General features: G+C 38.4%; 1 protein-coding gene across 1 annotated transcript; it reads right to left on the reverse strand.

Annotated features, from left to right (window-relative positions):
* Window positions 1-11,591: 11,591 nt before the first annotated feature.
* Window positions 11,592-15,756, reverse strand: LOC124291319 (uridine phosphorylase 1-like; the record flags this gene model as incomplete). The annotated part of the gene is made up of 5 exons (XM_046728294.1): window positions 11,592-12,083; window positions 12,622-12,768; window positions 13,446-13,584; window positions 14,297-14,367; window positions 15,630-15,756. Coding segments are annotated over 5 exons (624 nt in total), but the record flags the coding sequence as incomplete, so codon positions are not given.
* Between the last annotated feature and the right edge of the window lie 1,429 nt (window positions 15,757-17,185).

A 17,185-nucleotide genomic window follows, 5' to 3' on the forward strand; every position in this document is an offset into this window, starting at 1 on the left:
GAAATGCTTTGTGTACATGCAGATGTTACCATGGTGGAACTGCCTTTGACATTCATGTGAAAAACAGTTGACACAATGAAAACATACCTTGAAATCCTTTAATGTATTATAAAAGATAAATATAGTTTACTGGTCGAGCAGAATACTCATTAGCAATGTGGTCTGACTTCGGCTCTCCACTTGTTTCAAGGTACATATAGCAAATTTAACAATTAACACATCACAAAAATAATGATTGTTCTCAAATAATGTTTAATAGGGCTTCAATGATTCACCCAGACCTCAATTTTATTCGATTTTTGATATTGGACCCTTGATTCGATTATTCATACAAGTAAAAACATCAGATTTCATTTAACTCTCAGAGTTTATTAAGCAAAACATACCACACTGAAAACTTTTTCCAAGATTTGACTAGGAAATCAGGAATGTAAGTGATGTAACCCTTTTCAAACAAATAAAATATGATGTTTAAACACAGAACAGCACTCAAATATCGAATCGAAATAGTGATAATGAATTGTCAGATTCGATTTTCGATGAATCGAACCATATCGTTGCAGCCCTAACGTTTAATTGCATGGCTATTCTTACGCAAGTCCTCATAACTGTTTAATTTTGAAAGTTCATTTTGTTCTGAAAAGGGAATAATGAATCGAGGGAGCTTATTATTATCATTTTGTGATAGGTAGGTCATAGTGCACATTGTTACATATGGATGTTGTCGTGATTATGAATACAGGACTTGTAATCTTCAGGATCAAGAGGGGTAGCCTAGTGGTTAAAGCGTTCGCTCGTCACGCTGAAGACCCGGGTTCGATTCCCCACATGGGTACAATGTGTGAAGCCTATTTCTGGTGTGCCCCGCCGTGATATTGCTGGAATACTGCTAAAAGCGGCATAAAACTGACTCACTCACTCACTCACTCACTCACTCACTCAAGATCAAGAAGGCAAACATTCATTTGTACTCGGTTCAACCTTGTAAGTAAATGTATGGAAGTGATGTATATCAATATAAAATATTTGCATATCTTGACTCATGAACCTAGCATGGTTTCACTTAGCTGTTTATCATAGGTAATTTTAGTTAAAATCCAGCTGTAGAAAGCTTGACTGTGATCATGTTAATTGCAATAGCCTTCATGGGATAGTCTGGTTTCAGTGTTTTTGAAATCAGTGGCTATGTTGAATGTTACCTCAGATTGAAAATAATTCTCTTTACCTCAGACTTGTTAAGTATAGTGTCAAGAGAATGTATAGAATACTTAGCAGTGCGAAAGAAACACATGTCACTTTGACAAAAATGTATTTAGTTCTTTGAATGTGTATCTGTATAAGAGAACATGCATGATATTTTTGTAATTTGGGGTTGTTTGGGGCATTGTGGTGATCATCCTCTGAATACTTTAAAATAATTCTGTTAAAGGAGCTCTTCAGGAAATGGAAGAATTGAATATATTCTCTATTTCTCACAATCCTGTTATGAACATCCAATGCTGCTGTTGATATAATTTGTCAGGAAAGGTGTTTGCTTAAGGACACTTTACCGAGATATGTGTGTAGGACACAGCCAGAGCCCATCTGTCATGACAAAGCAATGTATCCACGTGTATCACACAGGGGAGAATAACTCCAACAACCAATGGAAATGAACTTGACAGTGCCCATCAGTTACAACAGACAAAATATATTTGACCATTTCTTAATGGCATTGTGTATTCATAGCTTTCGACCGTGGGAGCCGTGCCAATTTACACTTGACAGAGGGTTACACAAAGTCCGTGATCTAAACTACCAGTTGTCCGAATTCCATTTTGGGGAAGCCACAGTGGTTGTGTGGGTTAGATGCAATTGAGAATCAACCCAACAGAACTACTAGAATCTGTAGTTTACTGAGAAAGTGTAATCCCAAATATAACATGTTATGTTTGCCTAAGGAGTTAAGCAATAGGGAGAAATTCATGGTAATGAACTGTAACATCTAAACTGGAGGAGAGAAATCACCTCAGATCACGATATGCAGTAATACTATAGATCTTCAGCTTGATTTGATGTACAATTTTCATTGGACCTTTCCTGTGAAAATGATGAGCCAGTTCGAAAAAGAAAAGTCAGGAAATCTATACTACTCAGAAATGGAAGATTGTTTGTGGATTGTTAAAGTTATGGCCTGGGTTCAATTCCCCATATGAATATGATGTATGAATTTCATTTCACTCACGCACTCAAAAAGCCAAGTTCTTTTGTAGTATAAGGGTTTGATGGGGACCACTAACAATCTAGGTGACCGTGACTGATGATGAAAGTGATTGTAGTGCTTCGTCTTGTGGATGAAGGCCACCTTGTCCACAGTTGTGGTTCTGTAGCGTTCCAGTCTATGTTAAAACGGCACATATCCCACTAGCCAAAAGTAAACACATTACAATGATGACTGGTGGTGTTATTCTTCTTGGGGAGCTCCTTTATTAACCCTGATAAGTGTATTTTTGTGTCTAAAGCAGTAAGCATGATCTGATGATTTTTGTCTTCATGAATTGTATGCTAAAAGCAAACATATTCAACCAATTTTACATATATTGGAAAAACTGATTCTCATTTAGTTACCATGAAGTTGTTATTGATATGTTGTGTTTCAAGATTTTGTTTGCATTTTGTTCAGTTCATTCTCATCTTTATTGAAAGCATGTTCATGAAATTTCAAATTTGGAAAAGATTTCCCTACCTTCTGTCAACTGATTAATGAATTATATTTGATGATAAAATCTTGTGTAAAATATTCATATCTTTTGGAGGATTGCTGAATTAGGTAAAGGCTGGTTATTTTCTTGTTCGCTTACTGATTCGAGAAAATTACTTTAGGCAGTGTTGTAATCTTGGACAGATCTATTTTGTGTAATTATGTTTTTTCTGGACGAAGAGTTGTTGATCATTGATGTTTATGAGTACCAAAGAAATTACATTGCATGATGTAGCATGTTGTGTATACTAGTACAATCATCCGTCGACCGTCTCATGTTCCGTGATTTCAACTCGAGTCCTGCTGTTGATGGTATGCTATGGTACACAGTTTTCACTCATTGTTATTTCACCATCATCTCCAGCCCAGATCTGTGAATGTTGACAGTATAAAAGTAAGCCTTAATGTGTACAACTTGAATCATGTCTTGTGAGAGTTTATTATTTACTTCACTACATACCTCAACCCAACCCCTCACAAGGCACATAGTACTGTTAAGATGTAGCCATTATACAGTGTTAAAAGATCCTGACAGTCTCCTGATTTAGTTTTCATGTTCATTGTCGCAATATGTTTGATACCAAAAAGGAATATTCTTTGAATGAAAAGAGATTAATTATAGACATATTTGTCGGGATATAGTAATTTTCAGCTGCACTAGAACGTTTCTGATGAAGATCCTTCCTTAAGGAAAGATAGATTTCTAATTTTAAAGTACGTTTTTGGATGTGAAGCTATGTGTACAAATTAAAACAGGGTGCCCAGCCAGTCTTTGATTTCAGGATGGGAAACAGCTGTCCCAGTCATCTACCAGTAGCAATTCACAGTGCACAGCTGCATCTCTAAGAACATGTTTTTCCCTATAAGAACAGATTTGTCCTAATTATGATCGTTAGTTTTTCAACACCATACCTGTGTTCATCCAGTCAAAAATATGAGATCTTCATCACTTGGGACTTGATTCATACATAAGGCTGGCACACTATGGCATAACTGAAATATTGTTCTAAAGAACCATTAATCCCAGCTGACATTAATTCCCATTTCATCTTGTCAAACTTATACAAGAGGAAATTGTTCAAAATTGTTAATCTGAAACCAGTCTGGATTGCCTAACTATATAAGTTGCAATTCATAGGTATATGCTGAAGGTAGGAAATAAGGGAACACTTTGCAGTTTAGGGTGTCCACATCGTTCAGGAAAAGTTGCATGATCAGCAAAATATGACTGGGTGATCTCTGATATCGCTTTTGGATACAAGTGGTGATAGTATGATAGCACACTTTGCTGAGTGGAGTAAGGTCCCTTATTAGCACAAGGATACACTGATTGTGGGTTTGCATTTCATAATCATCCCAGTTATCATGGGCTTGTGACACCATAGGAAGGGTATGAATTTCAATGACAAGCCCAATTTTGACTTCCCTCCTAATGCTGACACAGCTCGGTGAAATGTTGTTCAAAGCAGTCCATTATGCTTTTCCCCTTATTTTCATCCATCCCATGTAACCTGCAGACAAATGAAATACTGTAATCATTAAAGTTCAGCAGGACTATGATTAAATAAACTGTTTACATAGAAAAGGACCACAGTAAATAAATTATAAGACTTCTTTTGTCCAAACCTGCCTCTTAAGGCTAATGGCCATGTATAGCAATGTATCACCACTTTCTCTGTAACATCCTAATGGTCATTCCAGAATAGCTCAATTTCACTAAAAGAATAAAATGCGTCATTCCCGCAAGAAAAAGGTTTTAAAAACTTGTGTGATTTAATCAGTATGGCAACCAGGACTATATCAGGTTTTATGTCAGTCTTTATATATTTGATAAGGACGAGTGGATCAAGCTATTTATTTCAACATGTGCGCCTCAACATTGATCATGTTTATGGAATCCCATGGAATATATATGTATGTAAAGATGGGAGTTGTATGTTTGAGCTGAAGCCAACGCACTGATATTAGAACAGTGCACAATAGATCATTAGTTTCAATGTCTGTGAATATTCTTCTAGCCTAGCCGGGTGCTGGCGAAATGTGTGTGTAATATATTTTTCACAACTATGATGCTTGTGTATTTAATGTGCTAATCATTTAATACTGTATATGATTATGGTAATGTTACTAAATGGTGCATTTTGGACAGCCCCAAGTCTTGTACTTGTCTTTGTTTATTGGACAAGGACCACATTGCTTTGTTCTGCAGTACAAGGTCCACCATCAGAAAAAGATTTGCATTTTTGACTATAGAATTTTTAAATAAATCATACATAAGTACTTGCATTAATTAATAACTTAGGACTGTGCATGTAGTAAGATATTCACTTAAGTCTGCGTAAAAAGACAATTCTTGTGCAGAAAATGTCTCACTGAAGATAGGTATTACTTTTGAATAATTGAAATAATTCTAGTGTTGAATCTTGGAAAAAGAAGCAGGTAAATAAGCTGTATGTGCAAATCTCTTCCAACAATGGTCCAAAGTTTTTGATGTCGCTAATTTATTGTGTTCACAATGTGTTGCTACATGGTGAAAGATCTTCATGCAGCTCGGAATATAGGAGGCTGAACGAACCAGTACCAAGTAAATGGGTGACAACCATTGCACAGGAAGCCATGGTTATTGTATTTAAGGCTGTTATCTATTATAGACTCTCAGTAAGGTTCGGATCTGGGATCAATCTTGAGCAACGTAAAATGTGGTCTTTGCAGTTTGCACAGAATTTTGTGAGCTAAACATTATTGTGCCATTACTAGATCACAAATCCAGGGCCATAGTCATGACAATAGCTGTATTTGTTGTTGGTTCTATGCCTTAACATAGTCTTACAAAAATAAAAGCATTAAGTCACGATATTTTTCTTATGGCCCTGTTCAGCCTGTTGAAGGCACGTGTGTGCAAAATGTGATGTGTTGAAAACTACAAGTATGTATGACTACACATGTACAATCTAGCATGTTTATGTTTGAAATACATTGTTGGATACACCATATATTTCCAAGCAATGTTGTACATGGAAGAGTGACGTTTCCAGTCCCGATGTACCTTATACACCAGTGTTAAGATATGTTGTGTATTGCGCGGTGGCTACAGATTTATTTCACATCATGTATTGCAGACAGATGTTATGATTCACATTGTAAGATATACCCAGTATGCCCCCACCCCCTTTCTGTATAGTAATGACAACCTGCACTGTATAGTTTTTTACCTTGTTCATCAAGTTAGTATGGGTATTCAGTGACCTCTCTCATAAAACTGACCAGCACTTGATTGGTCCATTCATTTGTTAATATACAGCAAGTCTCTGAGCATTTGTCACATTTCTGGATTAAAGTTTGAAATACATTATGGTGTTCTGTTTTGTTTTTGTACAAAGTTTGAAGACTTTGTTCCAGTGGTTTGCATTGTAAACATTGATTTCAGAACAGAGTGGCCAGTGGTTAAAGCATTTGATCATCACACTGAAGACCCAAGTTTGATTCCCCACATGGGTACAATGTGTGAAGCCCATTTCTGGTGTCCCCACCATGATATTACTGGAATATTGCTAAAAGCAGTGTAAAACTAAACTCGGCTCACTCACCAGAACAGAGACAGGTGTGCACCGGAAAGAAGTGTTCCACACTGTCTGATGCATCCTCACCTATACAGTGTATTTATTGGCCTGACCTCATTTCGCCTACACCCTTATCAAAACAAGTTATGGGTTGACTGCACATCACATAAATGCTGTTATACCTTTAGAAAAGTAGACTCTTCCACTAATGTGGCATTCTTCCATTAATGAAAATAAACTCTTGCAATGATGATTTATACTTTAATAGGTCATATATTCAACAAGTTAAAATACCATTATCATCACAATGATCAGTCACATAAGTTAATCACAAACACCACCATCATCATAATCATCAGTCACAGAACAATTAGTGTAATTTCACTAAATGTCCAACTGCATCTAGAAACTGCATCACTGTTTTTCGTCCAGTTGCCAGGTGTAGCTTTAGTCTCTCAATTAGGTGCATCTCTGTCCCTGTCAATCTGCTGGGCACGACGTTTCACAGCACCAAGACCTGTCGGTCATCTGTACCGTCAATGTTTTATCTGCTGTCTCAATCTTCTTGATTTCCTTGACGAACTGGTAAATGTTGGGATGTGACCGGGGCATTCTCTTCTTCAGTCCATTGTGAAATGAGGTGTAGGCGATATGAGGGCAAGCCTATTTATTTCAAATATATTATGATTACTACTGTAGACCCATTCACCAGTGCTGCTTATTCAATCACTTGTGTACAGAACTACTCTTGCTCATGAGAGGTAGCCTAGTGGTTAAAGCGGTCTCTTGTCACACCAAAGACCCGGGTTCAATTCTCCACATGGGTACAATGTGTGAAGCCCATTTCTGGTGTCCTGGCCATGATATTGCTTGAATACTGCTATAACCGGAGTAAAATTACACTCACTCACTCTTGCTCATGAGAATTATTGGTGTTTGATGGCTATCTTTCAGGGAATTATGTCAAATCAGAACTAAAACAAAGCCATTATACTGAATGGGTCCAGGATATTTATGGTTTTGTTTGTATTAAACTACTCAATTATCCAGCTATATGACAGCGATCTGTAAGTATATCTGGACCAGACAATCCAGTAATTGATATCATCAGCTATCCACACAATAGGGATACGTTGACGTGCATTAACACGGTAGACAGCTCTTGCAAGCATGTATTGCTGAAGACCAATTCTAACCAGGATCTTTACAGGTGGTATTATGATAACAGAGGATTGGGGAATGTGTGTTGTTTTTTCTACAGATTGTAATGTGGCACAAGCAGCCAAGAGCTAGTCTCGGCTGATTCTAATGCAAGTTGAACATTTGTTTTGAGCAAAGCCTGGAGTTAAGAAGTCAAACAATACCCTTGTAAAATACTCTATGAAGAAAGTGAGTGAGTTTAGAGTTACGCCGCACTCAGCAATATTCCAGCTATATGGCGGTGATTTGTAAATAATCAAGTCTGGACCAGACAATCCAGTGATCAACAGCCTGGGCATCGATATACGCAATTGGGATACACCATGTGACGGCCAAGTCAGCGAGCCTGACCACCCAATCTCGTTAGTCGCCTCTTTACGACATTAGCATGGGTTACTAAAGACCAATTCTAACCCGGATCTCCACAGGTTCTATGAAGAAAGAAACCAGATACATATAATGTCTTTCAGCGGCATTTAGAAGTTGTACATTGATGTCCAAGATATTTTTATGGATTAACTTCTTTTTAATTTCTCTCATAACGTTTCGAGACCATTCCAGGTCCCTTCATCAGGTGAACTGGCAGTTAGGACTATGAAAAAGTCCTATCTGCCAGTTCACCTGATGAAGGGACCTGGAATGGTCTCGAAACGTTGTGAGAGGAATTAAAAAGAAGTTAATCCATAAAAATATCTTGGACATCAGATACATATAGATCTATTCTGGCCTCTTTGTTGACTGCTTTGGAGAATGCTAATACAAGGAAGTGGATATTGTTATTTCTGCACTTTAACATTACCAACAAGCTATCGTATTACAACCAGACAGTGAAGAGATCGATAGCATGAACAGCAATCCACATGGTTTGGGCAAACATGGGCTAAGGTGCTAAAACTTGCTGTGTAAAGTTGTCTTTGTTATGTGTGTGATTCGACATTAGTTGAAAAGACCAGATTCATCCAACTTAAATCCTTGATATAATAATAATGTCCATTTTTAAAGCGCCTGTTTCCACACACTTGTAAATGCTAAGCGCTGCTGCAGTATTAACCCAGATAACCCAAGCTTGCCTTTGAGGCACTAGAAGGTCATATGACCTATCCCACCAGGTACACATTCACTACTGGGTGTACAGAGGCAATTCATTAACAAACTCACTTGCCTAATGTGAGACCACATGTGTCACATGTGCTTATTATGTTAAAGCTCTAGCTTCAAGTTTCCAGGACACCCACCTCAAGTCACACTGACATAATATGTCAATACTGTTCAAAACTGCCTAAATCCAGATACTCTTTCTAATAAATATCAGCTTTATTTCAGTTTCACTATTAAAGAGTAACAGACCTACTTGGTGCAAGATCCCCCATTGTGGAACAGGCAACATAAATGCCAGGCTGATGTAATAGAAAACAACTCAGTTTTATTACTTTATTGCTCAAGATAACAGGTAACAATACATTATGCAAGATCACAGAGATGCAGTATAAGGATGGCTTGTAACACCTGGTAGCTGTGTTTTGTCATCAACATCAAGGAGATGACATCTGAATGAATGAAACAGACAACCAACATACCCCTCAAACAATATACTGTCATGCTTTACTGAGAAATTACAGATTATGCTTAAACATGAAAGCAAAGAAAAAGCAGCTCCTTTGAAGTGTTCTAGACAGTTCTATGAACATGGTCCAGTAATGCAGATACGTATGTTTTAATAACTGCATATCTATTGAGTTGTCTTTCTGTGTAAGTGTTTGTTTGCTTGTTGTTTAACAATCACTCAGTCTAACAGCAGCCTGCAAACAATCAGCTATGGACCTGACAATTGGTAGATTTTGTGACACAGTGGTCCAGTCAGTCAGTACAATGACTATCTGCCTAATGTGATTGAGAAATGTAGTGTATACAAGCCTGTGAATTACAGCTGAGTTAATCATCAAACATAACTGAGTCCACATACACTGCAGTTTCTAGATGCTTGCCAGTCATTGTGACCATCCATTCAACATTTCATTTCCTTCTTACAACAAGCATTAAAGATCAGAGACATGTTCTACATATAAATGGACTTAGTCTCAACCTTAGTGAGTTGTGACACTGATTTTAAGGGTCAAGTTAGGGGGTCAGCTTATCTACGGTAATATACGGTAGTTTAATGCCGCACTTGGCAATATTCCAGCTATATGACGGCGGTCTGTAAATAATCAAGTCTGGACCAGACAATCCAATGATCAACAGCATAAGCATCGATCTATGCAATTAGGATACAATGACTTGTCAACCAAGTCAGTGAGCCTGACCACCCGATCCCGTTAGTGGCCTCTTACGACAAGCATGGGTTACTGAAGATCAATTCTAACCCGGATCACGGTAAAACTGAAACTTACCTGACAACAAAACTCTGACATCTGATTTTGGGAAAGAAATGTTGATAACAAATATAGAAATGTTTCTTTATATGATTATGATTCAGAACTGAGCAAAGTATAACATCAGTAAATCTCCAAGATACAAAACACGTATTTCTGGTCCAAATGTGTTTTAACAATCCTGGACAAGGAAGGGTAAATGCCCTTTAGCCCTCTTTAAATGGAAAAACCAGTTCTCTCAATGTCAGAATGTTGAGATCTGATTGGTTCATGTGATTAACAGACCCAATATGGAGCCCCAAAAAAAAAATTTATATAAAAAAGGTGGAATCTGATTGTCAATTCGATGTACAAAGAAGGGACATAACTCATAGAAGCCACTGGTGACACTATGATCACAATTGTGGAAACTACAGTCTATTAACATCCATGCTTCCGTCACACAGCACTAAACCTATGGCACAACAAACAAGAATCATCATCCTGTGTCCAGTATCTGGAGCTATGACTAGAGTTTCTGTTCTTCAACTTAAACTTTAAAAAAAAAGCAAGAATGGCTAAAATTCTCTAATTAGTGATGAATCACTACTAAATATGTACATGTATACAGATTTTGGCCACTTGACTAAAGCCTGGGTTCAAAACCCATAAGGGAATCAAATAAAGAAGATATGCTGGAATTTGTACTTTACTAAGAAAGTGTAACCCCCAAATACACCATTTGTTACATATATTTAAGAAATACCATGTATAGTGTAATATAGCACACTTTCGCCCTGAACTATTATAGTTAAAGTAAGAGGACGCTTGTGTCAGAGTACTTCAACTATAATAGTTCAGGGTGAACTGTATTACTTTTCTAAGATGCCAAATTTAATATTTTCTAAGGATAATTACTATTAATTTAAGGCAGAAAACAAATGACGGTGTCGGTGACCTAAATTAAGAATCCTTGCAAAGGGTTAACTGGCGTGCTGTTCTATTGATGTGTCTGCCCCCCCTACGTTAAGACAAACGTTACCAGAAAAAAACAAATGAAAACAGTTTGATGACGGTTTACGTTGGATTAAATATCTTCTCTGAATTATTTTAATTACATCTGTCATTAACGTAAACCATATGGGGCAATATGAACGTTGCACTTCTACTATCAACATAAGTTTAGATCAGTACATCCAGATGAAGCTGAGTAGTCAAGCGACATTCCACGATTGCATTGTGGGAATGTAAACATTTTGAACGTTACCGTGTCGCTGAAAACTTGTGAGTCGAATTGAGACATTTTAACCGTCGTAAAACATAAACGTAATGTGTCCACCAGTGATGTTAGCTGCGTGAAGCAACTGCAAACCAAGAAACGTGATGCAACGGAGTAGTTTACTGTAGGAGGCCGTACGAGGCGATGACAACTGACATGCATCGTGACGTCGCTTACCTTGTGACGTAATGTAAAATTGTTCGATCACGAGGGGGCACACTGGAATGGCGCAGTGACAGGATAACATCATTTAATTGTTACATCATAAAAAAAGTATACCTTCATTGTCTGACAATGTATTTTTTTTGATTGTTCTAACTGCTAGGCATCTTAGAAATAACAATACATCTAGTATACAGTACTCCTTATGCACTGGGAAATATAAGACATAATGCACCGGACATTAGGCAAGAATCAGGCACCACAATAGTTGCCATTTTCAGACATTTTCCAAAATTGAGATTAATGGACCTGTTTAATAATAGCTGTTTTGCAGAAATATTAAAAGCTTCAAATAATGACATCTCACCAACTGATGAAATATTAATGAATTGCATCTACCTGAGGCTTTAAAGAAAGTTACTTTATGTTATAATGTCAACCATTTACATGCAAGACTAGTAATAAAAGAATTTCCTCTTGACCCCGCTCCACAAAGCAAATGAAGCCTTGTCACTGTTCTATGCCTGAGGATGTTCGGGCTAGGATCGCTTTTTGGATTGGGGCCCTGATCTGCAAAGCTTGTACTCCTCTTCTGCAAGAAGAATGTTATCTAACTCCAAATGATACCTTAGTGTAGAACAGTGTCACTCATCACTTGATACCCAGTTTCTTCCTGATGAATCTGGCTACAACCAGTTGGGGCCGGTTGTGCCATTCCTCCATAATACTGTGGGGTGTGGTTATTTGGTCTCCATGAAGGCGGTCCAAAAGGGTCACACATATCACAGCACCTGGAATGTCACATCAAATAGATGAGTGAGTGATCTGTCAGTCAGGTTTTAAGCAGTATACCAGTTGTATCACAACTTACTGTTAATAGTGTTTGGGTCGTTGCCTACCAAAAAATTCTAATAAAAAAATCACCAATAAACTCATATGTACGAGATGTATTATCAAGAAATATTCAACAATTTTGGAGTTCTGCTGTGGGATATGGAAATAAATGGACATGCTCACGGATCACTATTTCCCTGTGTTTCAACCAGTGTGCGAATTAGCCACTGGCCCGCTAGCCCATGGCTAGTAAAAATCCATTCAGGCCAGTAAATCTCCATAGTTACTAGCCCGACTGGCTAGTGAATGTTCATGGCGACATTTTGTAAATATATCACTCTCTGTGACTTTTTAAGCTATAACACACTCTTAAATCATGCAAGATTACGGCCTGATAAAAATGTTCATCATATCAGAAGCTTTATGATGAAATCTGTGTCTACATTCATATTTGGGACAAGTGAATTATTCAACAAGATAACACAGACAGCTCACCCCTGATGTTTGCTCTGTGGCAGTAGGCAGCAAAGCAAAGTGACTCCATCTCTATATTGCGGATACCCTTGTCATGGATACGGCGAAGGAACGCCATCTTGTCTGCCTCAGTGTAGTCACAGAAAGCTCCATCAAGACGAGCTTGACCTGAGAAAGAAGGCGCTAGAGTTACTCAACACATGAAAACTTACATTGTGGATATCCCAGCATACTGAAACAATGACATCTGTATACAATTGTAGTGTTTGGAACTAGGGTGAGCGAGTTTGTTTTAGCCACTTTTAGCAATATTCCAGCAATATCAAGACAGGGGACACAAAAAATGAGCTTCACATGTACCCATGTAGGGAATCAAACCCAGGTCTTTGGCTCGACAAGCAGACTCTGTAACCATTAGACTACCCCACCGCCCCTTGGGGCTATGGAGAGTCAAGGGGTGATAAAGGTTATTGAACACAGTTATAGTTCATGGTTAACTCATGTTAATTCACAGGTTTGATATGCTACATTCCTCAATCACCTCCATCACATTAGGCAGACAGTCATTGTACCCCGACAGACTCGACCACTGCCACAAAATCAACTGATTGTCAGGTCAATAGTTGACTGTATGCAGGCTGCTGTTATTTTAAGTGATGGTCAAACAACGGTTGGAATAAGGTGGTGAAACATCACCTTTGACTCTGTATCACTCATGATGCCAATCACTGGATTGTCTGGTCCAGATCCAATTCTGTACGTACAGCCACTGTACAGCTGAAACATATTGCTGACTAACAACAAACAAACGAATAACCTGAGCACACATCATCAGCCAGTCTTACCTTCGTAGAAGTCATGGGTACACATGGTTTTTCCAATGATGGTCTGGAAATGGTCGTCCGGCGAGGCCATGGCCTGGAGCTCTTGACACAGTTCCTTGTCCAGGAATGAAGGAAGCTGAACCATCATGCCCATGATTGCCTGCAAGGTCAAGGTCAGATTTTGTCGGTGTTGATGCCTTTCCGTACTTGTCATCTACGACTTGGTCAAACACCATTGTGTTGAAATCGAAGGGACTATGTATATACTTTGACTTGTCTGGTGTTAGACTTAATAAGACGCAACTTCAAAGGATGACTAAACAAGCACAGAGAAAATGTATAACATTCAGAAAATCTCTAAATAATAAATTTACCAAAATCTGTTACAGTATAGGTAATATTTTGGTCCGGAAATTGAATAGTTGTTTATGTGTTTATTGTTTAGTGTGGCAAAAATTCAACCTACAAAATGGCAGACATAAACATGCATTAAAACTGTCTGTAATCTTTGACATGTTGGACAGAGTTATTTCCCCTTCTCAGAAGGCATAAATCACATGACCATGGGTAATCAGTAGGGTACTGGGTATTGTGACACACAGCAGTAAGTATGTTCTAACTTTAACTTGTTTTGAATATTACCATATTTCCTTTGACAAGCGGCGGGTCTCTAATAATCGTGAGGCCTCTAATTAGCGCCGAGGTCTGACCATAAAGCAGCTCACTAACAATTACGGTAATTAAATCCAGTAAGCGCAAAGGTGCCAGCCCTCTAATAAGCGCCGGGTCTGGAACTCTGTTGAGAAAATAAGCGGCCTGGCGTTTATTAGAGGAAATACGGTACATCAGAGCCTTACACTTGAGATACTCACCACCTCCATGTATGGCCTGAGGATACCATCAACCGCCTCGCTGGTGATCACGACAGATCCAGGATCCAGCCCTGTCAACAATACACAACCAGCACTGGTATAAGCACATTGATGTTTTTAGTTAATTAACAATTTTCCGCTATACCACATCCAACTGTAAAATACCAAGGCACACAAAACAGTGACTTGAAAACACAGGTCCTGACCACATGATACTGAATAAATCTGCTCTTACAACTAGCCTGAGGAAATGGGGTCCTAGAAACATACTAGGAATCTGATGAGTGAAGATTCAGTCAGAAGTGTTCCCCTGCGACCAGTATGATCAGAGCTCCACTTGAGATTTACCTCATGTGGGTACTGTACCCACTGTATTTGTTTGGAGTGGGTATTATGAATGTTGAGTGGGTATTTCATTTTCCGTTACCCACTGCTTTCAAATATGTGCGTATTTCAGTCCTTTTACTCACCTAAGTATTATGTCATTCAGTAAGTTTACTAAGCAGGTATGTTCTGCCTTATGTCAAACCTTATCAAAACCAAATTAAATATAATGGAAATGATTTCATAAAAAATCACTCATCCTATACTGACAGTACAACACTTGTCCTATACTAACAGTACAACTTGATAGCAATCTATGTCTGTTTCATTACGCAAGCGATTTTTATAAATATATTCCCTACGCATTTGTTTTAAACTTTTTGCGTATCTAACATTTTAAATGTGTAATTGGTACGCAACAATTATGTTTCAATGCATAATTGAAAATTTTCTACACATATTTTACCCGGATACGCAGCTTATCTGGGCCTCTGATATGATGTCGTAAGATGCGCATAACAGCATCTGGTATTCAGGCTCACTGGTTAATGTCTTAAATCCCAATTGCTTAGATCAGTGATTATAATGTAAATTGCTAGATTGTGTGGTCAAGAGTCAACAATTTACACTGCTCTCACATAGCAGGAATATTTCTCAGAGCTGCCTAAAACAACAAGCAAGACTAAGAATCCTCACAAGTGCATCTTTATAGTCATTTCATGAGTATGTACAATTACATAGCGATCACAAAGACACTAAGATCGTAATTGTCTGATTGGCACTAAGTTGGAAAGTCAATAACAAACATTACAACGTAATGGATAATAACTTCTTGTTTATTGCATGGGGCAATGTTACACCATTATTATTAGCTAGAAGTTGTTACACCTATTGCTGTAATCTTTGTTACTAAGACAGTAATGGGTACTATGGCCGTCTGTGCATTATACAGATACCTGGGTAGACCCTACTATTGTGTAAGAGGAAATACTAAGGTTATGACACTGACCGAGCCCCCCACTGGTGCCGATCCGGAACAGCGTAACCCCCGAACACTCTGCGTGTTGCAGCAGCTTCAGTATTTCATGCAGGATGATGGACAGGGATGGGATGCCCATACCATGCTGCCATGCAAACAAAGGGCAAACATTTCATAAATAACTCTATGAAAGACGTTATTGTTGCTGAGGCAGATATAAACATACATTTTGAATTAGTTTAAATTTAGCAAAACATTGTTCTTACAAATGCTGGTTTTTTTTATTAACATATTTTCAACATATTTTGTTTGCATTATCATTCAGTCCTTCAAATGAATCCAGTTAAGGTATGGTTGAAGTACTGTTGATGTGACTAAAAATCTTAACTCACTCACTCAAATGAACCCATTTAATATATTATCTTTGGTCATCCTGACCTCTACAATATGTCTCGTGTTTGACATAGCTGACTTTACAGCCTCACAGCCTATAATATGCTCAAACTAACAGACAACACTATCCCTGACTTGTATGTGTATATAAAATATCTGTTAAAGCCTAGAGCATACTCACAGTAACAGGTTACAGACTGGCATATACTCACACAAACAGGTACAGACTGGCATATACTCACACTAACAGGTACAGACTGGCATATACTCACACTAACAGGTACAGACTGGCATATACTCACACTAACAGGTACAGACTGGCATATACTCTCACTAACAGGTACAGACTGGCATATACTCACACTAACAGGTACAGACTGGCAAATACTCACACTAACAGGTACAGACTGGCATATGTACTCACACTAACAGGTACAGACTGGCATATACTCACACTAACAGGTACAGACTGGCATATACTCACACTAACAGGTACAGACTGGCATATACTCACACTAACAGGTACAGACTGGCATATACTCACACTAACAGGTACAGACTGGCATATACTCACACTAACAGGTACAGACTGGCATATACTCTCACTAACAGGTACAGACTGGCATATACTCACACTAACAGGTACAGACTGGCATATACTCACACTAACAGGTACAGACTGGCATATACTCACACTAACAGGGTATACTCCTCACTAACTGGCACTGGCATATACTCACACTAACAGGTACAGACTGGCATATACTCACACTAACAGGTACACACTGGCATATACTACTCACACTAACAGGTACAGACACTGGCATATACCTCACACTAACAGGTACAGACTGGCATATACTCACACTAACAGGTACAGACTGGCATATACTCACACTATACAGGTACAGACTGGCATATACTCACACTAACAGGTACAGACTGGCATATACTCACACTAACAGGTACAGACTGGCATATACTCACACTAACAGGTACACACTGGCATATACTCACACTAACAGGTACAGACTGGCATATACTGACACAATGGACAACACTGGCCCTGTCTTGTATACAACACCACCGGGGGTGTGTCACGCTTACAAACGGTGTTAGAGTTATTGCTATAGACGAATGTAAAATTGGTTCGACATTTAGGGGCACACTGGAATGGCGCAGTGACAGGATAA

This window comes from Haliotis rubra, unplaced genomic scaffold (assembly GCF_003918875.1).
Source record: "Haliotis rubra isolate DU_JTF1 unplaced genomic scaffold, ASM391887v1 Scf113, whole genome shotgun sequence".
Taxonomy (NCBI): Eukaryota; Metazoa; Mollusca; class Gastropoda; order Lepetellida; family Haliotidae; genus Haliotis; species Haliotis rubra.